Genomic DNA, 26,047 nt, shown 5'->3' on the forward strand with positions numbered 1-26,047 from the left:
AACAGCAACAACAACAACAACAAACCTCTTCAGAGCTCAGGGAGAACCTGCTTTTCTCTGAGGTTGGGTGGTAGAATGGGAAAACCACTACTCCCAGGGGTAGGCTCTGCAAGCAGTCAGCCTGAGTTCAATTCCCCATTCTTTCACAGATGAGTTATGTGACCTTGGATGAGTCATTTCTTTTCTCTGTGCCTCTGTTTCTTCATCTGTAAAATGGGGATAACAATAGTATCTCCCTCACAAAGTTGTGGTGAGGATCAAAGGAGTTAATCAGGGAATGTGTTTAGGATGATTCTTGACATGTGGACAATACTTAATGGACTTAATGGACAATCACATTTTTGCATCCAGCCAGATCCAGGTTTGCATCGGGCCACCAGCACCCATGGCTGGGCTGTGATTCTGGGTGAGAGCCTTGACTTCTCTGGACCTGTTTCTTCACGTGGAAATGGGTTTGGCCACAGTCTCTGCTTCCAAGCTTGGTGGTGAGCATTCAGTGAGCAGGGCACAAGATGGTGCTAGCCCCCAGGCCTGATGCACAGCAGGTACTGATGGTGTAAGGGTCTGCCCTCCCTGTGAATTCCCCTTTGAGGGGGTGGAGGCACAGGCAATGGCTCTCAGTGGCAGGCTGTAGCCCTTCCCCCACTCGTCCTTCCAGCTGCCCCGCCCCAGTTGTGACGACCTTGCCCCTGCCTGTCTAAGGCACAGGAAGGAAGTCAGGAGGGCAGCGGGCAGCTTCCCCTTTTCTGTCCTCCTCCAGGCACTGGCCTCCTTCCCCCTCAGTGCTTCAGAGGAGGGACAGCAGAGCCATGGCCACCCGCACAGCTGCCGTCCGCCAGACCTGCTGCTGCTTCAATGTCCGTATAGCCACCACTGCCCTGGCCATCTACCATGTGGTGAGTGTCTGAAAGGCCCAAGGAGATTGTGTGTGTGTGTATGAGTGTGTCTGTGTGTGAGTGTGAGTGTATGCTTGTGTGTTGAGCATATGTGAACATGCATGAGTGGGTGTTTGTGTTGTGACTGTGTGAGTGATTGTATGTATGTGTTTGTGTGTAACTGTGTGTGTAGGGGGGTGGCATCACCTCTGACTTACTGAGCTTCCTCAAATATTAGGATAACTGTTCATCACCTTTTTGTGGGACTCTCGACAAATCCTTTACCAGCTCTGGCCCTCAGGTTCACCTCTGTCACAGGGGACTCTGCGGCTGCCCTGGTGCAGAGCACTGGTGGAGCAGGAGGCCTCCTTCTGAGCCCTCAAGGCACCATTCATTCTGAAGCTCAGTTTCTTCCTCTGCAAAATGGGGCAAAAGTGTAGCCACAGGGTTACCTAGGAGCAAACGGAATAGTAAATGTGAAAGTGCTTTGGGAGGCCAGGAATCTGGGAGAAATGTAGGGCTAGGGTTGTGCCAGGATGTGGGGTCAGGTCACTGGCACGGCTTTTTTTCTCCCATGGGCCTGGATGGGACCTGAGTTGCTCGAAGGGATGAGATGTGGGAAGCTCCCCTTTGTGTTCAGGGAGAGGGGCTGAGCCCTCTGAGCTTACTGCTAGGTCTAACCACAGTCTTCTCTGCCTCGCCCTAGCTGCTGTGAGGTGATACCCAGGGACATTATTACCCCAGCAGTTCCTCTTTGCAGGTTGGGGGTGTGAAGGCATTGTTTCCTGCTAACCCACCGTGTAGCTCTGGACAAGTCACTTGCCCTCAGGACTGCAAACCTGTGTTTGGGGTGGTTGAAGATTGGAGTCTTGGTTCTGTCTTATCCAGACCCTCCTCCCTCCCTTCCCCTCCCCCAACTCTCAGCTCCCCCCAGCTCCCCCAGACCCAGGCACCTTCCTCTTAGGGATGACTCAAGGCCTGTGGTTAATAGTTCTCTCACTGGTCTGGAAGGGCTTCCTCAAAACTAGCTTAAATCTGGCATGCTGCAGTCAGCTGCTGTCAACAGCTTAGTCCTGGCTGCATCTGCTTCCTGTCACAGGCAGGGACAGTAGGGCTGGGGTGAGAGCCCAGCCTTCCGAAGGGCAGTGCTGCTTAACGGTTAGGTGCACAGCTTCTGGATCCAGACTCCTGCATGCAAATGCTGGCCTCACCACTTTCTAGCTGTGCAGCCTCGGGAAAGTTACTTAATCTCTCTGGGCCTTAATTTCTTCCTTTAAAAAGTGGGGGATGAGACTAATAACAATACCTACCTCAGAGGGTTGTTGTGAGGATCAAGGGAGTTAATATCAGTAACAGTGCCTGGCACTGTGCTTTATTGTTGTTGTTATTATTTGGAACCAGACAGACCTGGGTTTGACTCTGGCCTCTGCCACTGTTAGCTGTGTGAGCCTGGATGGTCGGTCACTTGCCATCTCTGCAGCTCAGTCTCTTGTGACCTAGGGTTGGTGATCACTCCCTCTGAGTGTTTAGGAAGTTAGGTGTGCAGTTCTGGCACATAGTCAGTACTCAATCAGAGCTTTAAAACTTTTCCCTTTCAGGAGCCCACAGTGCACAGAGCAGGGCCTCTGTATTTGTTGACTGAGTGACTCAGGAGATTTGCTTCTTGGGGCTTCTGATGCTGTGACTAAAATTGGTGCTGGGGAGTCTGAGGGCAGAGAGACACTAGAACTTTGGGGAGAGGGGGCTTCAAGGTTCACCAGAGACTAGGGAGCCGTTGTCAGCAATGGGCCCCACAGTGAGCCTGGCTTTGCCCTGGGCTATGTGTGAGGCCCTGCAGCTTGCTCCCTGCTGCAGACCTCAAAAAATGAGAGAGGGTCGAGAAGGACCCACAGATGCTACTGCTATGATGTCTGAGTTTCTTCTGCCTCTGTTCTTAGTGACCCTGATGTGGGCACCTATGGCCCTAAGGCTGCAGGGATAGGAGGAACCAGGAAAGAGAAGAGCCAGGGTGGTTCCTGCCTACAAGGAATCTGCACAGGGTGTGTGTGGGCGTGTGATATGTGTGTGCGATATATGCATGTATGCAATTTATGTGTATGTGGAATGTGTGTGAGATGTATGTGTGGTGTGTGTCTGTGTGATGTGTATCATGGGGTGTATGTGTGTGGGGCTGTGTAATGTATACACATGTATGATATGTGCATGATATATGTGCACGGTGTGTATAATGTGGGTTATGTATGTTATGTGTGTTTGTGCAGTGTATGTAATGTGATGGGATGTGTGACTGAGTGTGTGTGTGTATGTGTATGTGTGTGTGTGTGTAGTATATGATAAAAGGGGGCAGGAATAGAAGCTCCCACTTGGTATCATCCCTTTCTTTAGTTGCCACAACAATGCCTGTGACATGAGTGTAGTTGGGGGCTCAGAGAGGTGCAGGGAGGCCCGTGGCCACACAGCCTGGGGAGTTCTTGCTGTGCCTCCCTTGGAACACATGGGCGGCCCCCACAGTGTTTCCTTGTGGGGGCCCAGTGTGCGTCAGACATGGGCTGCTGCTCTCATGGTTGAAGTCAATCTGGTGGATCTCAGCCTGCTGGGTTTCGGGAGGAGCTGCAGGGCCTCCTTCCACTCTGCCAGCTTTTCACTTGAAGTCCTTATCACCTCCAAGGCAAGACTGACCTTGAGGGAGCTGAAGGACACGGGGGCCTCTTCAAACTCTGAGAGGGTGCAATGCTCCCTGAGGGACAGTGTGGGATGTGAAGCCTCCTTGGAGAGCAGGCCCTGGGTCCTTGTTCCAGCTCTGCTCCACATGAGCAAGCTTCTCTCCAGGCTTCAATTTCTCCATCTATACAATGAGGGGTGAGGGGTGTGGACTATCTAAGAGGGCTCAACCTCAGGTGTCTCCTGGCCCAGGCATGTCATGTAGTTGAGAGCAAGAGGTCAGATGACTGGGGGTCTGTGCTCAGTCAACCCTGGTGGATGTGTCTTTTCCACCGATCGTTGCCATGAAGGACTGTGGTTGCTCTTTTGGCTCAAAGACGCGATGAAACCCCTGTGCAATTGTTCATTACAGATTAGTAAGTGAGCACAAGTAAGCCTGTGCTTACCTGACTTATTGGTTAATCTGCCCTGCCTATAATGTACCTATAGTGTGAGCCATGGGCAGCTATAGAATCTTCTAGAGCAGGAGAGGGCATGAGAGCAGAGAAGGGGCCTGGAAGCTGTAACATTTGCTTAGGCAGTCAGTCATTCTCTGTTGATTCCAGTAGGGGATCCTCTGCTTGCTCCCTTGATGAGAGCCCTCTGCTCCTTCCCAGAAAGGGCTGGGGCTTTCCTGGGGAGCAGGCATCAGGTCGCAGGTGTGTGACAGGGCCTCGAACATCTGGGTGGAAAAAAGAAGCTGCTGCCCAGATGTGTCAATTACCCAGGGTGGTGCGTCATCTGGAGCCAGCCATGGGCAACCACCCTGCACATTGTGAGCTATTCATGGACGTGGCCCATCTGGGGAGGGCTATATTGGGCTCCTTGGTGTCCTGAGACAGTGCTACGCTCTATGAGTCTTCGGGGTGTTAACACAGAGGACACTTGCATGTCTACTGGGGAAGGTGGGGCCTTAGCTTCTGGCTGGAGGGCTTCCTAAGATTTCCTCTGGGTTTATGTAGCTAATTCTCTGGGTCACGTAGGGAAGTCAGAGAACTTTCTTAGATAGACTTCTTTGATCCTGGCTTATCTGTCAATCCAAAGCAAGTCAGCAAAATGACTGACATCAATGGCAGGAGGCAGGGACCACCAGAAGGCCTGTTTGCCCAAAATAGCTCCTAAGGTGCCTGGAATTCCACCACTAGGAATTAATAGTCCAAATTGAAAACTTATGCTTGCTATGATTTCAGCAATGCAGAAACAAAACAAAACAAAGCAAAAAAACCCACTGCCATCAAATTGTTTCCAACTTATAACGACCTTTAAGACAGAGTAGAGCTGCCCCATAGCATTTCCAAGGAAGCAAATCTACAGAAGCAAACTGCTGCGTCTTTCTCCCACAGAACGTCTAGTGGGTTCAAATCACCGACCTTTTGGTTAGCAGCCAAATGCTTTAGCCACTGTGCCACCAGATCTCCTATCTGTACAAAGAGGACACATCAAAAGAAGACTGGGAGGACATGCAGTGGCTGCTGACTGTGGTTGTCTCTGGGTTATAGGACTGTGAAGCCTCCTTCACTGTCTTTTTCATGTTTGGTACAATGGGCATGTGCTACTTCTTTTAAAGAAACTTTTAATTTTAAATCAGGTTGAGATCTACAGACAAATTGTGAAGAGAGTACAGAGCATTCCACCATTATTAACATCTCATTATTAACATCTTACATTTGTCTCAATTAATGAGCTGATACTGATAGTTTATTATTAGCTGAAGTCCATACTTTATTCATATTTGCTTGTTGGTAGCTGTCACTGAGTTGGCCCCTAACTCGTGCCGACACCATGCGCTATGGACTGGTCATGTGCCGGCCCCATGATTGGTTGCAGATCACAGCATGATGATCTGTAACGTTTTCTTTGGCTGATTTCTTGAAAGTAGGTTGCCAGGACTTTCTTCTGCACCAATTGCCATGGGGTCGATTCTGACTCATGGCGACCCCACATGTGTGTCAGAGCAGAACTGTGCTCCACAGCATTTCTGGTAGCTGATTTTCAGAAGCAGACCACCAGGCCTTTCTTCTGGGGTGCCTCTGGGGGAGACCAGAACCTTTCAGTTAGCTGCTGAGCTTGTTAATGTTTGCACCACTCTTCCTCAGTTTTTACCTAATGTCCCTTTTCTGTTCCAGGGTCCCATCCAGGACACCACACTGCACTTAGCCATTGTGTGGCCCTAGACTCCTCTGGCTTGTGACTTTCCTTGTTTTTGATGACAGACAGGCTAGTAGTGAGGAGTCCTGGCCAGTCATTTTGTAGAATGCCCCTCACCTCAGCTGGGACTTGTCTGATGTCTTTCTCATAATTACACTGGGTTACAGGGTTTTGGGGAGAAAGACCACAGAGATAAAGTGCCGTTCTCATCACATCAGACCAAGGGTACTTACTGTCAGCGTGGCACTGTTGATGCTGACCTTGATCAGGCTGAGGTTGCATTTGCCAGATTTCCACACTGTGAATTACTCTTTTCTTTTCCTCCCTTTCTATACTAAGGAGTTCTGGTGGTGTAGTGTCTAAGGCATTTGACTGCTAACCAGAAGGTTGGTGGTTCAAACCCACCAGCCACTCTGTGGAAGGAAGATGGGGCAATCTACTTCCTTAAAGATTTCCCGCCTTGGAAACCCAAAGGGGGTTGCTATGAGTCAGAATCAACTCAATGGCAGTGAGGTTTTTTTTTTTTTCTATACTATATCCTTGAAGAAAGTCACCATGCAAAGCCCATACTTAGGGAGTGGGGTGTTATGTTCTACCTCCTTGAAGGCAGCAGATTCACATAAATTATGTGGAATTCTTCTGCACAGAAGAGTTGCTGCTTCTTCTCCATTTATTTATTTATCCAATCAGCATGGATTCATGGCTAATTATTTAATACTTTGGATTGTAATCACCAAACTGTTTTATCTTATTTCTCATGTGTAAAATTTTTTAAATTGGGAAAACAATGTAAAGCAATTCTTATTATTTGAAGGAGCCTCTATTGCCCTAGGTTGAATGCATCTAAGTTCTCAGCCCTGTTTTTATGTACCCAGCCCTGTGCCATGACACAGGCCTGACTCATTCTGGCTTCTGCACTTGAGGGGTTCCAGGCTGCCAAAGAGAAGCGTTGGTAGATGGCAGTGGCAGCTGTTATGGAGGTACAGATGAGGGGCCTTAGTTCCACCTGGGTGGAGAGGATTCAGGAAAGGCTTTTTGGAGGAACCTGAGTCCTAAGGATGAGGACTTAGCTAAGTTGAGGAAAAAGCACACGTTGGGCAGAGGGAGCTCTGGTGGTGTTGTGGATAAGGCACTTGACTGCTAACCAGAAGGCCAGCAGTTCAAATCTACCAGCTGCACCATAGAAGGAAGACTGAATGATCTACTTCCATAAAGATTTACAACCTCAGAAACCCAGTGGGGGTCACTATGAGTTGGAAACTACTCAATAGCACTGAGTTTGTTTTTGGTTTTGGTTTGGTTAGGTGGAGGGAACAGCACGAACAATGGCTTAGTGGTGGGAAAGATCATGTAAGCCTTTGAAATAAATGCTAAGAGGTTCCTAAAGCTGGGGTTTAGGAAGGGTTGGATGGAGGATAAGTAGTCCTGGTGACACAGTGCTTAATCTCATGGCTGTTAACCAAAAGGCTGATGGCTTGAGCCTACTAGCCGCTCCGTGGGAGAAAGATGTGGCAGTCTGCTTCTGTGAAGATTATAGCTTTGGAAGCCCCATGGGGCAGTTCTACTCTGTTCTATAGGATCATTATTAGTCAAAAATGACTCCATGGCAATGGTTTGTTTATTTGTTTTTGGGGGCACTAGGGCTGTGGTGTGGTTGAGGAGAGGGTGGAGTGAGACATCATCAGGGTGAGATTGAATGGGGAAAGAATCTTGATTCAGGCTCCATAAGTAAAGCATGTTGGAGGTCCTCTGCTTTGTTCAATCCTCTCATTTTACAGATGAGAAAACAGAGGTCCAGGGAGGACCTCTGACTGTTCTAGGTCACACAGAGAAGTGAGACAGGGGCTAGCTCCAGGCCACCTTTGCTCATAGCACACAAGTATGTGGAATGAGCCAGTGAGTGAACAAATAGATTCCTTATTTGGCCCACAAGCATTTGGCTGCTAACCAGGTCAACGGTTCAAACCCATCAGTTGCTCCTCGGGAGAATGAAGAGGCAATCTACTTCTGTTAGATTTGCAGCCTTAGAACCCCTATGGGGGTCACTATGAGTTGGAATTGACTTGATGGCAGTGGGTGTATCTGCCAAGGAGCTTCCCCTAAGAATTCTTGGAATCCCCAGGGCTCCTCTCTCTGCTCTGCTGTGGAGGCTGTGAGTTATGATTGAAAAGATCACAGACTATTCTCCATCACTTACTGGTGGTATGACATTGAGCAAGCACCTTTGCTGTCTGGACCTCAGTTTCCTCATTTGTTAAATGGAGCCAGTGGTCGCTGTTTTAAGGGTGGCAGTTCTGAGTTTATGAACCTAGATAGCCTGATGAATAGGGGGTGGGATGGCTAGTGCTGCCCAAGAGACTGCATCTTTTGAAAGCTCATCTATTTGGGATCTAAAAATAAGCTCCAACTGCCCAGTGGGGAAAGCCCCACTGGTGTAAGTCTGTTAGAACCTTCCACCTTCACACCCAATGCCCCCATGTAAGATGATGGGGACATGATATCTGCCACAGCCACTCTGTGCCCCTCCTGGTAGGGAGGGGAGGTCAGTGGGGGTAGGGCAGGAGTTGGGGCTCCTCCATGGCACTGTGGCTGAGGGACTCTGGTCAGAACTGAGTTGTGCTCCTCATCTTTGGGGTGTGCACCCCACCCTCCAGCTTATGAAGCATTGGAGACCCACACAGCCCCTTGAGGTGGCAGCTGGCAGAGGCTGGGAGGGAGTGGGATGCAGGGTCTTATGGAGACAAAATCTGACTCTTCCTGCTGCACCAGGGCTGGGAACCAGGTGGTGGTGGCCAGGTACCTCTGTGAGGTGGGTCAGGACAGGCCAGACTCCAGGAAGACCTCATCCCTTCCCCACTGCAGGCCCAACATCAGAGGAAAGGAGTTTTTGAGATGGGAATTGAGTGGTGGTTTTGTCATCAAGTGTCACCTTGGGTGGCATGACCCACTGAGTCAGGGGCAGCCTGTATATCAAATGAACATAGCTGGGAAGCCGCCAACTTGGGATGGAGTGGGGGTCCTCCCCGCTAGAGGGCAGAGCCTGGCTTTGCTGAGAGGCCTCTCCCTCTCCTTGTTGGCTCCAAGTTGCCTAGTAAGCTAGCCTTTTATTTTGAGCCCTGAGCAGCAGCCCAGAACCGGGAGTTTGTTCTGAACTCATGGTGAGGTTGGTGTTGATCTCTCAGGAGACCCCACCCTACCAGGGACAGGAAGTGAAGCTAGGAGCTGTGCAGGGCAACCTGGCTCCCTGTCCTTTCAGTCCTCAGCTCTATGGCAGGCCTGGTGCCCCATGGCAAAGCTCTCCTCCTTCATCCTCAGTTTCCTTGTCTGTCCAATGATGGTCAGTAACCCTGACCTGCAGGGTCATTAAGCAAAACATAGTCGGGTGTGTGAGTGGGAGACATACCTGGGACATAGCGAGTACCCCACAAACAGCAGCTGCCACTAGAGCCTCCATTTCACAGAAGAGGAAACAGGCTCAGAGAGGCCAAGTGACTTTGGAGGCTGAGGGAGATGGACAAGAGCCCAGGTGTCTTGCTCCTAGGCCAGGCTCTTCCAATGTGGGGGAGCTTCTTGGTAGTGATGGGGTGGGGGTTGCCTGTAAAAGGGGGGGAGCCTTGTGCTTAGAAACAAGAGCTCACATGTGGGTCCTATGTAGAGGCTCAGTCTTAATTTCTTCATCTGCAAAATGGGAACCATAACAGTATCGACTTCACAAAGCTGAGGTGAGGATGCGATGAGATGGTGCATGTGAGTGTTCAGAGGAAGACATGGCATCTCCATACATGACAGTAATAATAATATTTATGATCATTTTGTGAGTCTTTGCTCTGAGGATAAGTAGGGAAGTGATGGTTAATGGGAGCAGCTTGAGGGATGGAAGGAGGCTTCCCCAGATAGTCAGGAAATGGAAGGTGGTGAGGGCTTGGACTAAGGAGGCCAACTCAGAGCCCTCAGTCAGCTTCCCATAAAGAGGGATTTGATGAACTCCCATCTCCTGCAAATATCCCCCCCCCACTAGGGGTCACTGGGCCAGGAATCCCACTTGCAGTGCCCAGTTCCTCTGGAAGGCTTGCCCTCTTGTCTTCTCTCGTGGGGGCAGGTCAATGGAACAGGGGGTCTTGATGGGTTACCACACACCAGACACAGGCAGGCAGAGGTGGAGGAAAAGTTGCCTTCCCAGACACCAGGGTCAGAGTCAGGGGCTCTTTGCACTGTGTTTCCCCTGCACTACTTTGGAGGCTGAGGTAGGTGGACAAAAGCCCAGCTATCTTGCTCCTAGATGGTAAACTGCAAGAGTACCACCTAAACCAAGGCTCTCAGGCTTTTTGTGAGCTGTCTCTTCCACCTGGAGTGCTTTTTCACCCTTCTTTGCCAGCCCAAATGCTGACTCTCTTTGATACCCAGTTCAATTGTCACCAGCCCTATAAAACCAGTGTGTCCATGTATTCCCCAGTATCTCATATATTCCATCCCCTACAACCACCACAGCCACATAACAGTAGTTAGCATTTACTAACTTGACTAATTTACTAATGCTAATAAGTAGTATCAGGGAGCTCTGGTAGCATAGTGGCTAAGACACTTGCCTGCTAACCAGACGGCTGGCGGTTCAAACCCACCAGCCACTCCTCAGAAGGAAGGTTGGGCAATCCTACTTCTGTAGTGATACTGCCTCGGAAACCCAAGGAGGGGTCGCTATGAGTCAGGGCCGACTCGACAGCACATAACAACAACAACAACAAGTAGCATTTACTAATAGCATTTACTGCCTACTATGTCCCAGGCACATAAAATCAGCTGCCATCAAGTCAATTCTGACTCATGCAACCCCGTATGTGTCAAAATAGAATTACGCTCCACAGAGTTTTGACAGTGGTGACCTTTTGGAGGTAGATTGCCAGGCCTTTTTTTCAAGGTGCCTCTGGCTGAACTTGAACTGCCAACATTTCAGTTATGGTTGAATGCCGTTCGTTCCACCCAGGGACTCCAGATGGACTCCAGATGGCCCTAAATCACAGTTCATTAAGAGAAATTGCTTGCAGTTGCATGAATGTTCTCACTCACTCTTGTCGCTGCTCATGCTGTTCCCTCTTCCTGAAATCCATTTCCACTCTTCTTTTGGACAAATCTTTTAAGACTCAACTCCTCTGAGATGAACCTTTACTCTGGGTTCCATCATAGGACTGCTCCCAACACTGAACTGCTGGGTCACTGTGTGTCCTGTCCACCGTGTGTCCTGGAGGTTTGTCCAGGGCTTGGCACATAGTAGGTGCTGGCCAATATTTATTTGGTTTGACTTGACAAACCTTTGACTGATATATAATTTAATTGATATATGATTTGCATCTTGGAGATGTTGCAGGTTTGGTACCAGACCACCGCAGTAAAGCGAATATCTCAATAAAGCAAATCTCATGAATTATTTGGTTTCCCAGTGCATATACAGGTTATGTTAACACTATACCATAGTCTATTAAGTGTGCAACAGCATTATCTGAAAGTTTGAAATATTGTGAGAATTACCAAAATATGACACAGAGACACGAAATGAGTATGTGCTGTTGGAAAAATGGCGCCAGCAGACTTGTTCAATGCAGAGTTGTTGCAAACCTTCAATTTGTAAAAAATCCAATGGCTGTGAAGCACAATAAAACAAAGCACAATAAAGTGAGCTGTGTAGAAAAGTATACATATAAAGTCACCTCTTGATGAAGTGTTACAAAGTAAACACACCTCCATCCAGGTCAAGGCATAGAACAAGACCAGCACACAGAGGCACATGGTGCCCCTTCCTCTCCTTGTCACCTACCCCTTCCCCAACTGACTGTTATCAAATACATGAGCTTTGCCCGTCCTAGAACTTCATAGCAATGAGATCATACTTATTGTGGGTGCTTTTTTGTGTCTGGCTCCTTTTTGTCATCTTATGTTTGTGAGCTTCACCTGTGGTGTTGAGTGTGGCAGCAATGTGTTCTTTTTTATTGCCATGTAGATTCCACTGTATGAATATACCACAATGCATTTGTTCATTCTACAGGGAGGGACATTTGAGTAGTTTCTAGTTTGGGAGCTGTGATGAATACAACAGCCACAGACGTGGTGTTTTGATACCACACACAATCACTTTTACTGGCCAGTCAGTCTTTCTGAATTACCATCTTCAGAAGGTGTCCTGTGTAGGTGACACGAGGTAAGTGGCTTATGATCTCTTTACTACAGATGAAGAAACTGAGGCACAGAGAAATAAAGTGACCCACCCAGGGTCACACTGGGGAGAAGTGGCTGCAGGGGTTCTATCTGAGGTCTGTGAGTCCTGGAGCTCAGTTGAGTGAGAAGGGGACCAGTACTCACATGGCAGGAGGTTGGGGGCCATGGGAAGGGCTGGGGAGGACAAGAAGGACAGGCGCCTCAAGAGAGTAACCCAAGCTTCGGGAGGAAGAGGTGCAGGCAGTAGGGCTGGGGCTGCAGCTAAGCATGTGGCCCTGAGATGGGGGCCTTACGGTGGTATCAAGGCTGGTTGGTGTTTAAAAAAAAAGGCTTTGACAATTAAAGAGATCAATGAGTACTAAGAGTGAGAGAGAAAGAAAGAGATCTTTGCAAATGGACAATCAGTTCTAGAGAAATGGCTTCATCCTCTGTGAAGCCCTTTTTTTTGGCTCATGTGCCATGTACAATCTCGTGATAAAAGAAAGAATGGACAACTGGTTCTTTGAAGGTTATAGAGTAATGCAGAAGAGCAGGGCCCATGGAATACACAAAATCCTAGAGATACCGGTCTTGGGAAAAGAAACTTTTAGGCTGAACATCTACCATCTGTTACGTCAAAGTGAGCAAAGTCCTTGGGAAGACAAGAAGGGTGTTCTTGGGAGACTGATGGGATTGGCTCGCAGGGGCATATTTAATGATAAGACACCCCCCCCCCCGAAGTCTTGGAGCGTACTCCAGGCTTCTGGACAGTTGTTTAATTTTAACATGGGGAGGTGGCTGGGGAGATAGTACTCTGGGGAGAAGGGCCTCTGCCTGGCCACCCCACGATAAGCTGTGACAGGAAGTATGGGAGGTGTTGGGGGGGCTTCCTCATGATGCTGACACATCTGCTTCTCTCCTCCCATCCCCGCCCTCCCCCGGACAGCCCCAGGGGTCCCTGGAGAAAGAAGGAGGGCAGGTGAAGTCTTTTGGGGGAGGGGTGATAATTAAAAAGGAGCCTAAGTGTGAGAGAGCCCTTGAGTTCCTAGGCCCCCCAGATTGAGAGGACACAGAGTCAGTGCTGAGCTGCTCTGAAAGGGGATGGGGGAGGGGTGGTGGCAGGAAGGAGTGTGGCGCTTGGGACATTGCAAGCTGTGTTATCTTGTGGGGAAGAGTTGGGGACAAGGCGGAACCTGACTCCTTGTGCAACTTTTACTAAGTCATATACAGACACTCATAGGCAACATAGGGTGTGATCCTGACCTTGAAGATTTGTGATTGGGGCTCCATGCAGTTCATGGATCAGAAAGTGCCCAGTCACCGGCTGGCACATAGAGGAGCTCCCTGAGGGTAGTGTCCTGCCTCTGTAAATTTTATTCCTTGAAAACTTCAGAGGGTAAGTCTCTGCCTACCTCCTTCTGAGAGGTGGGTCCTGAGCCCCAAGGTTGGCTGAGAGAGTGGGCTTACTTTCCTAGAGGGAGGACTGGACTTGGAACTGCAGAGTTGGGGTCTGGTGTAACCATCATTGCTATGATCTCCATCATCATCATCATCATCATCACCACCACCACCATCATAATCATCATCATGATGTTACCACTGTCATCATCCCGTCAATGTTACCAACATCATCACCAACATGTGATCACTGCCTTTACTGTCAACAGTTATCACCTCCCACCATTTCTGCTGCTGCTGCCACCACCATCACCACCAGTGCTGCCACATCCAGTGTCACCTCTATTTTCACCACCACCCTAGCACATATTTATCACTGTCACCTCTACCACTGTCATCTCCAGCAACAAGATAGCCAGTCTTCACCCCCTAGAATGGGAACCATTGTCATCTCCCCCCAACCAACATCTCCATTGTACTCTGCCTCACCATCAGCACCATTATTGCCATGGTCATGTTCAATACTGCCCTTCCTCCTACAGCTCCGCACCTCCTTCCTTTCAGCTCAAGCTGTTGGCTGCTTCTCTCTGAAAGCAGGATAAGAAGTAGAAATTTTCCGGCCCTCCTGGCCACTTCCCCTACCACTCAGCTTAAGGAAGTTGATATTAAAAAAGAATGGATGGGAATGGGAACTGAAACCAGGGAAAAGCAGAAGGAAAGGATAAAAAAAAAGAGGAACAGAGAATGTGGGTGGCAATGGGGTGAGCTGAGTGAAGTCAGGATAGAAGTGGTTCTTGCAGTCTGACTCTTGGCTCTCCAACAGGCTTGCAGTGTGATCTCAGGCTGGTCACTGTCTCTCTCTGAGCCTTACTTCTCCACTGCTATGGGGCTAATGCTCTCCTGTCTCTCCCTTCTGAGTTTTCCTGGAGGGATACAAACATATATTGCACTGCCAGGCCTCCAGGCCTTTGCACATGGTGTTTCCTCTTCCTGGAATGCTTTTCTCTCTTCTCCATTGGAAAATTCCTAATTATCCTTCAAGGCCATGCTCAAGGTTTGCCTGTTTGTGAAACTTCTTGAAAGCAGTGATCATTCCCCTCTCTGGGACCCCAAGCCCTATTTTATCTTCTCAACAATCTTGTCTAGGGTACAAAAATGCAAAAAATGCAACCAATGCCTGGAGTTGGATCTGACTCATAGCGACCCCTCCTTGGGTTTCCGAAGCAGTATCATTATAGAAGTAGATTGCCCAATCTTCCTTCTGAGTAGTGGCTGGTGAATTTGAACCACCAGCCTTCTGGTTAGCAGTCAAGTGCCTTAGGCACTATGCCACCGGAGGGTTTTTTTGTTGTTTTTATGTGCCATCGAGTCAGACCTGATTCATAGTGACCCCTCCTTGGGTTTCCGAGGCAGTATCACTACAAAAGTAGATTGCCCAACTTTCCTTCTGAGGAGTGGCTGGTGGGTTTGAACTGCTAGTCTTCTGGTTAGCAGTCAAGTGCCTTAGGCACTACGCACCAGAGGGTACAGGGTAGGAAAAATTATGTCCTCATTTGCCAGATAAGAACCCTGAAGCTTAGAGAGGGCAAAGACTTGCCCAAGGACACAGAGCAAGTCAACATCAGAGCCTGACTCACACTCTCTGCCTGGCCTCTAAACTTTGGTGCCAGAGGTTAGAAGACACCCATTTCTGGCTCAGAAGAAAGGAAGGAGGTGTAGCTCCTAGTTCCCAAGCAGCGCCTTAGGACATGGGAATCACTGTTGACCCAGTGGGCTGCCTTGGAGACCGTGACTCCCGTAGGCCAGGGCCAGTGGCTTACATTGACAGGGCTGGAGGTGGGAGATGCTCAGAGTGCTTACGGATGAACAAAGTAGTGAACAAATGCTCACACAGAGTAATGAACACTGTCCCACAGCACTCATTTCTTGAGGATTTGCTGTGTGCCTGGTCTGTGCACAGCATGTCATTTGATCTGCATGGTGACCCTGTGAGGTGGGTCTAGCTATTATCCCCATTTCTCAAATGAAGAGGCTGAGGGCCAGCGTGGTTAGTGGCTTGCTCAAGGGCACAGAGCTCAGTTTGGGTCTAGGATCGACTGACACCAGCACCCCAGCCCTTAACCACAGGGCTCATCAATGCAGAATTAAGGAACTATGAATACAAAGATCTTATAATAGAGGTTGGGCCGGTGAGGGCATCTGCCTGTTCAGCATCATCCCTGTGTGAAGAAAGAAACCCTGTTCCTGGTCCAGAAGGGTGTGGGTCCCTAGGTCACTGCCCAGCCAGGCCCTAGAAACTCAAGGAGAGGTAAGTGCTATGTCCATGTGGAAACTGGGGGAATGAGGGAAGGTGAGAGCTCAAGGCTTGGGAAATCTAGACTCTTGGGGTTTCTGGACCTGTTCTAGCACACGCTGCTGGGCAGGCCAGGTACTTTCCAGCAACTACAAAGAGCTCTTGGGTGGGGACTGTGGTAGAGTACTGAGGGCCTTCTAATGAGTGGAGTGCAAGCCCTGGGGTGCACAGGAGGGTGGGAGACTAGTCAGTCTTGGTGTGATGTGCTGCAGTGTTCAGGAGTTCTGTTCCCTCACCTCTGGGGTTAATCTTCCCAAAGGCCCTGAATGTAGGTGGAAGTGAGTCTCCTCATTGACTGGAGGAGAAACTGAGGTCGGGAAGAAGCCGGAACTTGGTCAGGATCACACAGCAGTGAGGCAGTGGAGAAGGCTGCACATGCAGTTTGCTATCTCTGAGTGCTGAGTTTCCAGGGCTGGGCTTGGGTGCCAGGGGAGGGTGGGCAGGTGGTTGGTGAAATCAGGAGCTAGTCCCACAGCAGCTGGCCCAGCCTTGGGTGGGGTCCTGGAGTAGAGGCAACAGAGTTCAAATCCCAGCTAGGCCACTTAACTGAATGACACAGGGCAGGTGAGTTCTCTCTGAGCCTTGATTTCCTCATCTGTAAAATGGAGATATTATGGCTTCTCTTATAGAGTCTTAGGGGATTGCAGTGCAAACCTGTGTGTACAAGGCTGAGCACAGAATAGGTACTCAATGTCTGTCAGTCCCTCTCCAGCCCAACTGCTTGGGCTCTGGAGTTGAGCTTCCCTCCTTCCTTCGGGATCAGGGACTGATGTTTCCAGCCAAAAGTTGGGAGTCAGGCTCGGAGGTTGACTTGCTCTGTGTCCCTGGGCAAGTCCTCTGTCCTCTCTGAGCCTCAGTATTCTCATCTGGAAAATGGGGGCAGAGTCATTCCCCATGCTGCACCACTGACAGGGTTGTTGGAAAGATGAAATGGTGAAGGGTGAGTGTGGTTTTTAAACATGGGTGGTTTTTACAAAAGTAGAAGTAGCTTCTGGCATCTGCTGCTGCTTCTTGCACACACTTAGTTTTCTGCTGTGGGAAGGAGAGGAGACTGCAGAGGCGATGGGAGATGGGTGCACCTTCCTGGTCCACAGAATCACTGACATGGGAGTGGGATGGAAGGAGGCTGGGAGATGCTGGGCAGACCATGGAGGGGTGAGGGGAATGGGATGTGGGCCCATTGGCCTGGGTTTGAATCCTGGCTCTACAGAGGACCGGCTGGGAGCCCTCGGGCAAGCTGCTCCAGCTCTTGGAGCCTCACTCTCCTCATCTGTGAAATGCAGTGGGGGAGTAAGAAGAGTCCCTTCACTGGATGGTGGAAGGATCACCAAGATGGTGTGGGTAAACACCAGGCCTGGAGGCAGGCTGTGCACATGCCTCATCCCTTCCCTTCTCAGGGCTACCTGCCATTTGGAAGGGGTGGTTGAAGAGGGCCACTTGGATGCTAGGGATGGGATTGCAGTCAAGGTAGCAGGCCTGTGAGAGATGTTCAGACCAGGATTGAGGGGTTGGGAGTTTTGTGGGCTAACAGTGGTCTCCTAAGTGGGGTGATGCCTAAAGTGATGACTGGGGCTGTTGGAAGGCAATACTGTTGTGTAGTGGTGTGCCAATGAGTTGACTATGACTCATAGCAACCCTTTAGGCAATGTTGGAGTAAGCAAGTAAACATGAGCTTACTTACTAATCTATAGTGAACAATTTCACATTTTTTTTGACCACATCGAAGATTTTGTATGACTGGCATCTGTCTCTCTCCCAATTCCACGGCACCTTCCTGCAGAATCAAAGCCTCTTTTCAAATTTACAGTCCCTGACAGGGATGGAGTATGTGGTAAGCAAGGTAAGCACAGACTTACTTGTGCTTATTACTAACATGTAGTGAACACTTTTACACCTTCATAGTGAAATAGAGGTGAAACCCCTGTGAAACTGTTCACTACAGATTAGGAAGTAAGCACAAGTAAGCATATGCTTACCCTCCTTATTGAGTAATCTGCTCCATGCAGTGTCCTAGGCTACAGTCTTCATGGGAGCAGATCACCAGGTATTCTCTCCCAGGGAGCAGGTGCTTTCTAACCACCGACATTTTGATTAGCAGCCCAGTGCTTTAATCATTGTGTGATCAGGGTTCCTTAGTACAATACTAGAATTTTTAAATTGTTCTAAATCATATACTTTAGTAATTTCTGGATTTTTTCCCATGTGTGTTTTATGATGCTCATGATAATAAACCAAGACAACAGAATGGGTATATAATTCAGAAGTAAAAACACATACAGGGGTGTGTTCAAAAGGTTTTACTGACATAGGTGCTTTTTCAAAATATCTGAGCCCTCTGCAGTCAGGGCTAGCAGGAGCTCTGAGGTGTTTTGGGGCTAAGGGGAGTAGGAAAGAACCAGGACAGCCTGGGAGACCTCGACTCCACTCTGTACCCAACTTGCTGTGTTCTCCGGTAAGGCACCTAACCTCCGTGAGGTTATACAACAAGCTCATGCAGTGGAGGTGGGGATTGTCTGACTTTGAGCTTCGGTGGAGATCTCATACTCTCTTGGATCCTTGGGACTTCAAATATCTTTTCATGCCACACCTGGCAGATGCTCATATGCCCTTTCTAAGCTCAGCTGTAACTCACGTGTGCTTTCCTCAACCGCCCCTCACTCCAGTGGTAGGGGCTAACCATCCCACGGAATACCCTGTTTTCCCTCGGACTGAGCTGTTGTCTGCTTTCCTTTTCTCATTAAAAGTGAAACTAGGAGCAGAGGTGCTGGGCTTCCGCCTTTAAGACGCAAAGAAGCAGCTTTTCTCTCGCAAGGCTGCTTCCTGTGGTACCAGCCACAGCCCAAACCACACTGCCTTCTGCCCTGGGCTGCTCTCTTCCTTCCAGTTGAAGCAAAGCCTTTTGGGGTTCATCTCACACCAGGTTGGGGGGTGGCATATTGCCTGTCAATCCCTGGTACCCTGCCACTGGTACAGCTTGACTATCCCACGTAGATTCTGTCTGCTGAGCACCCACTCTGCCAGCCAGGAGCTCAGGGCTTAGCAAATGTGATGCAATGCACTCCTCACTACATCTGGTGATTGCTATCTTCCAGATGAGAAAACTAAGGCTCAGAGAGGTGATGTGACTCGGCCAAGGTCCCATCGTGAATATGGAGCTCTATTTAGGTTCAAGTTCATCTCTGTTTCACTCCAGAGCTTGGTTCTTCATTGCTTTCCCATGCTGTCCCTTCTCCCCTTGAGCAGAAGGTAACAGGACAGGGAGACAAGTTGAGACCTGTATCTGAGCTCAAAAACCACACAGGCAACAAAGGGGAAACAGATGGCAGGCAGCTGGTCCCCTGTCAGCTGAGCTTCAGCTACCAGGACAGGGCTACCTGGAAAACCAATATAAACTTAGGTTATGTTAATAGAGGTAGGGTGCCCACTGCCAGGGAGGGCATAGTCTTATTCTAAATGTGGATAGATGGTGCCAGGAGTAGTAGATGTAGTGGGAGAAGGATGGAGGTCATGGTGGATACACAGGAGGTTGTGAGTTCCCCATGGCTGGAAGTACTTAAGCAGAAGTTGGTTGGCACTTATGAGGTTACTGACAGGAATACCTGCATTGAATGGTAGAGGAAATGGACAAGGTGACACCCAAGGCCATTTTCAAATTGTGGTTTTCCAAGGCTGGATTTCCAGTATTACTTGGGCTACCCATGACACTCAGACCCATTAGTTTTGCCCCTTCTCCTTCATTCTTAGCAGGGGTCCTCTGAGAAGATGTCATTAATTCATTCATGCACTCATTCAACAAGCACAACAGATTGAACAACAAATAAGACAGACACTAGCCCTGCCCACCAGGAGCCTACAGTCCAGTAGGGAAGTAATAGTAATAATAATAGCTAGTAGGTTACCAGAAAACACCAAACTCACTACCTTCGAGTGGGATCTGACTCATAGCAACCCCTCCTTGGGTTTCTGAGGCAGCATCTTTACTGAAGTAGATTGCCCAACCTTCCTTCCGAGGAGTGACTGGTGGGTTTGAACCGCCAGTATTCTGGTTAGCAGTCAAATGCCTTAGGCACTATACCACCAGAGCTCCTCCCAGCTAGTAGGATAAGTACTTATGATCTGCTGGGTACTTTAAGGGAATTTTCCCATCTGGCTCCCCTACAATCCCATGAGGCAGGCATTATTATTAACCTTGTTGTGAAGATGAAGAAATTGAGGGGTAATGGGAGATGGGGTTGATAAGCACCCTGGGGGCTCAGGGAGCAGATGCTCTCCAGAACTTTCCCAGATCCATATCCCCAAAGCCGGGGTTTCCGTCCCATATTTGGTGATTTCAAGAACTTGAAGCTCTATGATGCTTGGCTGCAGTGACCTCAGCTCCCATGATGCTCAGAGCCTGTCACTACAGAAGAGGGCTCAGAGGAAGATCCCACTCACTGGCAAGAGCCTTTAGCTCCTCCCCTTTCCTACCACCTCCCCAAGCTTGACCTTCAGTGGTGAGAAACCCTGTTGCTGTCTAGTTGATGCTGACTCATAGAGACCCTATGGGACAGAGTGGAACTGCCTCCTACGGGTTCTAAGGCTGGAATCTTTACAGAAGCAGATGGCTATGTCTTTCTCTAGTGGAGTGGCTCATGGGTTCGAACCACCAACCTTTCAGTTAGCAGCCAAATGCTGAACCACTGTGCCACCCGGGCTCCTCAGTAGTAATAGTTACTGCTTATGAGAACCTGGAAAGTTTTAAATGCTTTCTTGGATATTCTCATTTAATTCTCACAATAGTTTTCTAGGGCAGCTACGAGTCTTATTCCCATTTTATAGATGGGAAAGAGAAGTCCTGGTGTGCAGTGGTTAATAGGCTTTGAACACACCAGCTACTCTGTGGGAAAGAGATGAGGAGGCAGTTTGCTTCTGTAAAGATTTCTGTAAAGCCTTGGAAACGCTATGGAGCAGTGGTACTCTGTCCTATAGGGTCTCCATGAGTTGGAATTGACTCGATAGCTATGGGTTTTACAGATAGGGAAACTGTGGCCTAGAGGGGTCAAGTAACTTGCTCAAGGTCGTATAGCTGGGGAGATGAAGAACCAGGATTATGAGCTTGAGGTGCTATCTATCAAGGTCACACCAACCTGGCAGTCCATCTCCCTAAGACCTCTCCCCACATGTCACTGACAGCATGCCATCAGGGTGGGAGGGGTGGTGTGGAATGGCTCAGGCCCCAAATGACCAATTCTGTTCTGCCCCCAGATCATGAGCATCTTGTTGTTCATTGAGCACTCAGTGGAAGTGGCTCACGGCAAGGCCTCCTGCAAGTTCTCGAAGATGGGCTACCTCAGGATTGGTAGGTCCAGGGGAGGCTGGTGGAGGCGGGTGGGGGAACAGGCAGGGAGGAAAGTCCTGGCCTGGGCCAGACAGTAGCATTTGGAGGCTCTGCTACCTCTTGGCTGGATGACCTCAGGCAAGTGCCTTCCCCTTTTTAAGTCTGAAGTTTTCCATTAGCAAAATGGGGATATTCCACCTGTCCACACCCAAGTCTCAAGGTCATGAGAGCAGATGGGATGGCACTTGGCAATCCCAACAAGCTATTAAGGGTGACAATGGGATTCCCCTGCTTAAACCCATCAATGAGTGCTCATCACACTCATATAAATTCAACATTCCTCACAGAGCCATCTCCCTGCATGCTTCCCTCACTCGCCATCATCTAGCCACATTGAACACACCAAGTGTGTCCCTGTCTCAGGCCCCTTCTGCCCATGCTTCATAGACAACTCTGTCATTTAGCTAACAGGACACCTTCTCAAGAGAGGCCTTCCCTGACCCCAGTGTGTCCTCCCATTCTGGAATCTTCTGTTCCATCACCCACATTAATTTCTTTATAATACAGTAAACTGAAATGTTCTTTTTATTGTCTTTGTACCCCTCAAGACTGAGAATTCAGTGAGGCAGGACCTGGGCTCTTGTTCACTATTGTATTCCTATACAACACTCCTCAAAGTGTGGTCCTTGGAGCCCACAGGGGTGCCCAGAGGCTCCTGTGGGTCCCTCACTGTTCTCTCTTGTCTTTTAGCTGACCTGCTCTCCAGCTATCTGCTCATCACCATGCTTTTTGTCATCAGCCTGAGCCTGCTGATCGGTGTGGTTAAGGTGAGGGTCTGGGTGGGAGGAAGAGGAGGTGAAGCTAGGAGCTAGGGGAGGAGGAGCCCTAGCTGTGCTGTGGGTGGGCAGCACTGACTGTTGGGAAGGTGGGAGGTGGGCCTTCTGGGAAGCCCACCTGCACACTGAGACCCTTGCACTTGCCTTGGAGGGAACCATTTCCACATGGACACTGCCTCCTTGGGCTGGGGCCTTGGCTCTCTGCAGAAGTACAGGGCTCTGTGGAGGGCCTGCCCAGTGGCTGTTGTGTCACTGACACAAGAACTAGTTGATGACTCACATCCTTTGAAACTGCAAATGTGGCAGAGAATTCTGGTAGAGCAAAAAGAGGATCATTTTGAGGCGTGGGAAAGGGTAGAAAGCACTGGAATTTGTAACGGGCGAGAGGATGCCCTAGCAGGCCCCATGTAGACATGTCTGGTTTGATTCCATCCAGTGAGTGTGTGTTACACCCAGAGTGAGACCCACACTCTGGAAAGTTCTCAGAGAGCTCATGGCCCGACCAGGGAAGTCAGACTCTCAGAGAGACAGGGACGGTCCAATGCTCCTTGGCCTGGGGAAGCTGGTGAGACAGTTGAGACAGACTGTGGCTCAATATCCTGCAAAAGAGGATCTGCCTGCCCCTCGGCCCCTAGAGAAGCAGAAAGCTGTAGGAGCATGACTCAGAAGGAGGGTCCTTCCTGTGTAGACAAGTGACCTGGCTCTGGCAGGTTGTGCAGATGGGGCACTGATACATCACTTCCCAGCTCACCTCCTGGGTACTTGTGCAATTGCACAAACAATCTGGCTAGAAAAATGAGTCAGGCTGGGTTGCTTCAGCAGCCTCTTGAGTGGTTTAGACAAACCACACAAGGCATTAGGAAACCATCCTTTCTGTGAATTTGTCCCCAGTGATAGGAACATATGCATTCACACTGGGTCACGGTGAGCACTTGCTTTAGTTGAAGGAGAGGGACTTCAGCCTCGGCTGCCAGGGCCTCTAAGCACACTGAACACCCCAGGGAGTGGTTGGTACTGAAGAAGATCCAATCACCTAGGCAGTGAAGCTCTCCCCCACTCTGGGCCTTTGCTGTCCCCTTTCCCCCTTCTTGCTTAAACACCTTTCCAGATCCTGGCCTGGTGTCTCCACCTCCAGGAAGACTGGTTCCTTCTCATCTGTGAAATGGACACAAAATCCCTTCATCATTGAGTTCTAGTGAACAAACCAAGTCAAGCCTCACTCCTCGAGTCTTTGAAGCATGCATTCCTGTAGATGGGGCTGGTTCCCTTACACGACTGCCTCCTGCAACACCAAGATTCCTTATACCCAGGGCTTGGATCTTGGCCTCTCCCTGCTCCCAGAGTGTCAGTGAGAGGAAGGCATGTGGACCCATGTAGGATGACCTAAGCTGAGCTGGGTGAGGGAGGGGTGATTGGGGGAAAGGCCCATGTCATCTGGAGGTGGGGAGAGAGCTGGTGAGGGACACATGGGGAACTCTGATAGTGTGCAAGGGACACCCCAACAGCCCTGGACCTGCCTTTCAGAACCGGGAGAAGTATCTCCTGCCCTTCCTGTCCCTGCAAGTCATGGACTTCCTCCTGTGCCTGCTCACTCTTCTGGGCTCCTACATCGAGCTGCCCGCCTACCTGAAGTTTGCCTCGCGGAGCCGGTCTGTGAGTATCCAGCTCTCTCTTGGGCAGCAGAGACCAGGCCCCCTGCCTGGGAAGGTGATAGGGGACATGTACAGGCTTTGGGCTCAGGACACTGAGGTTAGGAGCCCTATTGACCCCTTCCTTGCGGATGACCTTAAGCAAGCCCCTGAACCACTCCCAATCTCCCCAGGTTTCTTCATCTGTAAACGGTATCTGTGATCACATCTCCTCCATGTGTCCTTGTGAAAAATAGATGAGGAAAATATATAGTGAGGACTTAGCACATGGTAACACTTGTCGCTGTCAAGTCGAGTCTGACTCATAGCGACCCAGAGCAGAACTGCCCCATAGTGTTTCCAAGACTGTACTCTTGCTACATGTTCCTCCTGCAGAGCAGCTTGTGAGCTCAGTTGGTTAGCAGCTGACTACTCACCCACTGCACAACCAGACAGTGATGCAATGGTTAAGCACTGGGCTATTAACTGAAAGCTTGGTGGTTTGAACCCACCCAGATGGTCCACAGGAGAAAGAGCTGGCAATCCGCTTTTGTAAAGATTGTTGTCATTGTTATGTGCCGTCGAGTCGGCCCCAACTCATAGCGACCCCTCCTTGGGTTTCCGAGGCAGTATCACTATGGAAGTAGATTGCCCAACCTTCCTTCCAAGGAGTGGCTGGTGGGTTTGAACCGCCAGCCTTTTGGTTAGCAGTCAAGTGTCTTAGGCACTATGCTACCAGAGCTCCTAGATTACAGCCTAGAAAACCCTATGAGGCAATTCTACTCTGTCACATGGGATCACTATGAGTTGAAATTGACTCAATGGCACACAACAACAACAACAACAGCAGCATATAGCAAGCACTCAATAAATGCCCACTACATGTGAATTGTCAAAAGAGCTCTGGTGGTGTAGTGCCTAAGGCATTTGACTGCTAACCAGAAGGCTGGAGGTTCAAACCCATCAGCCACTCCTCAGAAGGAAGGTTGGGCAATCTACTTCTATAGCGATACTGCCTCGGAAACCCAAGGAGGGGTCATTATGAGTCAGAATCAACTTGAGGTTGTGAGTTTGTTTTTTTTTTTTTTTTTTTTGGTACATGTGGATTGACTCTACAGGAGGGAGCGTGTGCCCTCTTTCATACCCAGACCCTGTCTTGTTCCTCCTTTGTAACCAAGTTGAAGGAAGGAGGTAAAGATTACTAAAGGCACACACAGCGGAAATGCCTGTGAGGGCTGCCTCTGATCCATGGCTTAGTCCCTAACAGTTGCTTTGAGTGCTTCCTCGGACTATTGTCCTTGCAGAGGCTGAGGGGCCATATTGGGGAAGGTCCATGGGCTGGGAGTCAGGAGAGTCTGCTTCTAGTCCCAGGACAGCACCTGCCCTTCATGTGATTATTCAATAAGTAAGGTAAGCAGAGGCTTACTTGTGCTTACTAATCTGGAGTGAACAATGTCACATCTGTCTCTCTCCTAATCCCACAGCACCTTCCAATAGAATGAAAGCCTCTTTTCAAATTTACAATCCCTGACAGGGATGGAGAGTACCTAGTAAGCAAGGTAAGCATAGGCTCACTTGTGCTTACTCACTAATCAGTAGTGAACAATGAATTTCACTACATCATGAGCTTACCTTGCTTATTGGGTAGTCTGTCCCTGATGTGAACATCTTCTCCCTGGGCCTCTGTCTGTCTCTGCTCAGAGGGCTGAATTAGGGACTGGCTGATGTGCCTTCTAGCTGAGACAGTCTCAAGCTGAGGACCTACTATGCACCCTCTGGGCTCACTTCTGGCCTTTCTTCTTCCTCCTCACCTTTGTCTTCCCAAGGGCCCCTCCAAAGTCCCACTGATGACTCTACAGCTGCTAGACTTCTGCCTGAGCATCATGACCCTCTGCAGCTCCTACATGGAAGTGCCCACCTATCTCAACTTCAAGTCTATGAACCATATGGTAAGTCTGGACAGAGTTCTGCTCCCACTCACTGCTATGTGGCCTTGAGCAAGTTGCTTCACCTTTCTGTGCCTCATTGTTTTAGGTCAGGTTCCCTGGGAGCAGAGCCTGGAAGGAGGATTCTTGTTTGAGTGATTTATTGAGGGAGAGCTTCCAGGAAGAAACCTGTAAAGGTGTAAGGGGAGTAGGTTAGAGAAAGGGAGGAAACTAGGCACAGATGTGTCTTCAGCAGTAGTCCTGCTTGATCTCAAAGGGAGCCCAGAAGGGTAAATTGTATCATAGACATACTATTAGTTTTTAGTGCTTTGTCACAAATCATCCCAGAACTTAGTAGTTTAAGATAGCAAACATTTATTACTTCATGTAGTTTCTGAAGATCAGGAATTTGGGAGGGGCCTAGCTGGGTTGTTCTGGTCCAGGGTTTGTCATGAGTCTACACTCAAGTTGTCATCAGAGCTGCAGACATCTGAAGGCTTGAGTAGGTTAAGGATCAGCTCTCAAGGTTTTTGGCTCTTTGCCTCAGTTCCTCACCACGTGGACCTTTAATAGGGTTGCCTGTGTGTCATCATGACATGGCGGCTGACTTCCCCCTGAGTGAAGGATCCAAGGGAGAGAGGCAGCAAGAATGAATCTGCAGTGTCTTTTTTTTTTTTTTTT

General features: G+C 49.3%; 1 protein-coding gene across 1 annotated transcript in view; it reads left to right on the top strand.

Annotated features, from left to right (window-relative positions):
* Positions 1 to 809: 809 nt before the first annotated feature.
* LAPTM5 (lysosomal protein transmembrane 5) overlaps positions 810 to 26,047 on the top strand; it is a 35,864-nt gene continuing 10,626 nt past the window's right edge. The window contains exons 1-5 of the mRNA XM_007954144.2: positions 810 to 896; positions 20,905 to 20,998; positions 21,728 to 21,804; positions 23,338 to 23,466; positions 25,268 to 25,390. Of these exons, the coding sequence (XP_007952335.1) occupies positions 810 to 896; positions 20,905 to 20,998; positions 21,728 to 21,804; positions 23,338 to 23,466; positions 25,268 to 25,390 (510 nt within the window). The remainder of the gene's footprint in view (positions 897 to 20,904; positions 20,999 to 21,727; positions 21,805 to 23,337; positions 23,467 to 25,267; positions 25,391 to 26,047) is intronic.

The sequence above is a fragment of the Orycteropus afer genome, unplaced genomic scaffold, assembly GCF_000298275.1.
Source record: "Orycteropus afer afer isolate SDZICR_OR568_19922 unplaced genomic scaffold, OryAfe1.0 scaffold00433, whole genome shotgun sequence".
Taxonomy (NCBI): domain Eukaryota; kingdom Metazoa; phylum Chordata; class Mammalia; order Tubulidentata; family Orycteropodidae; genus Orycteropus; species Orycteropus afer.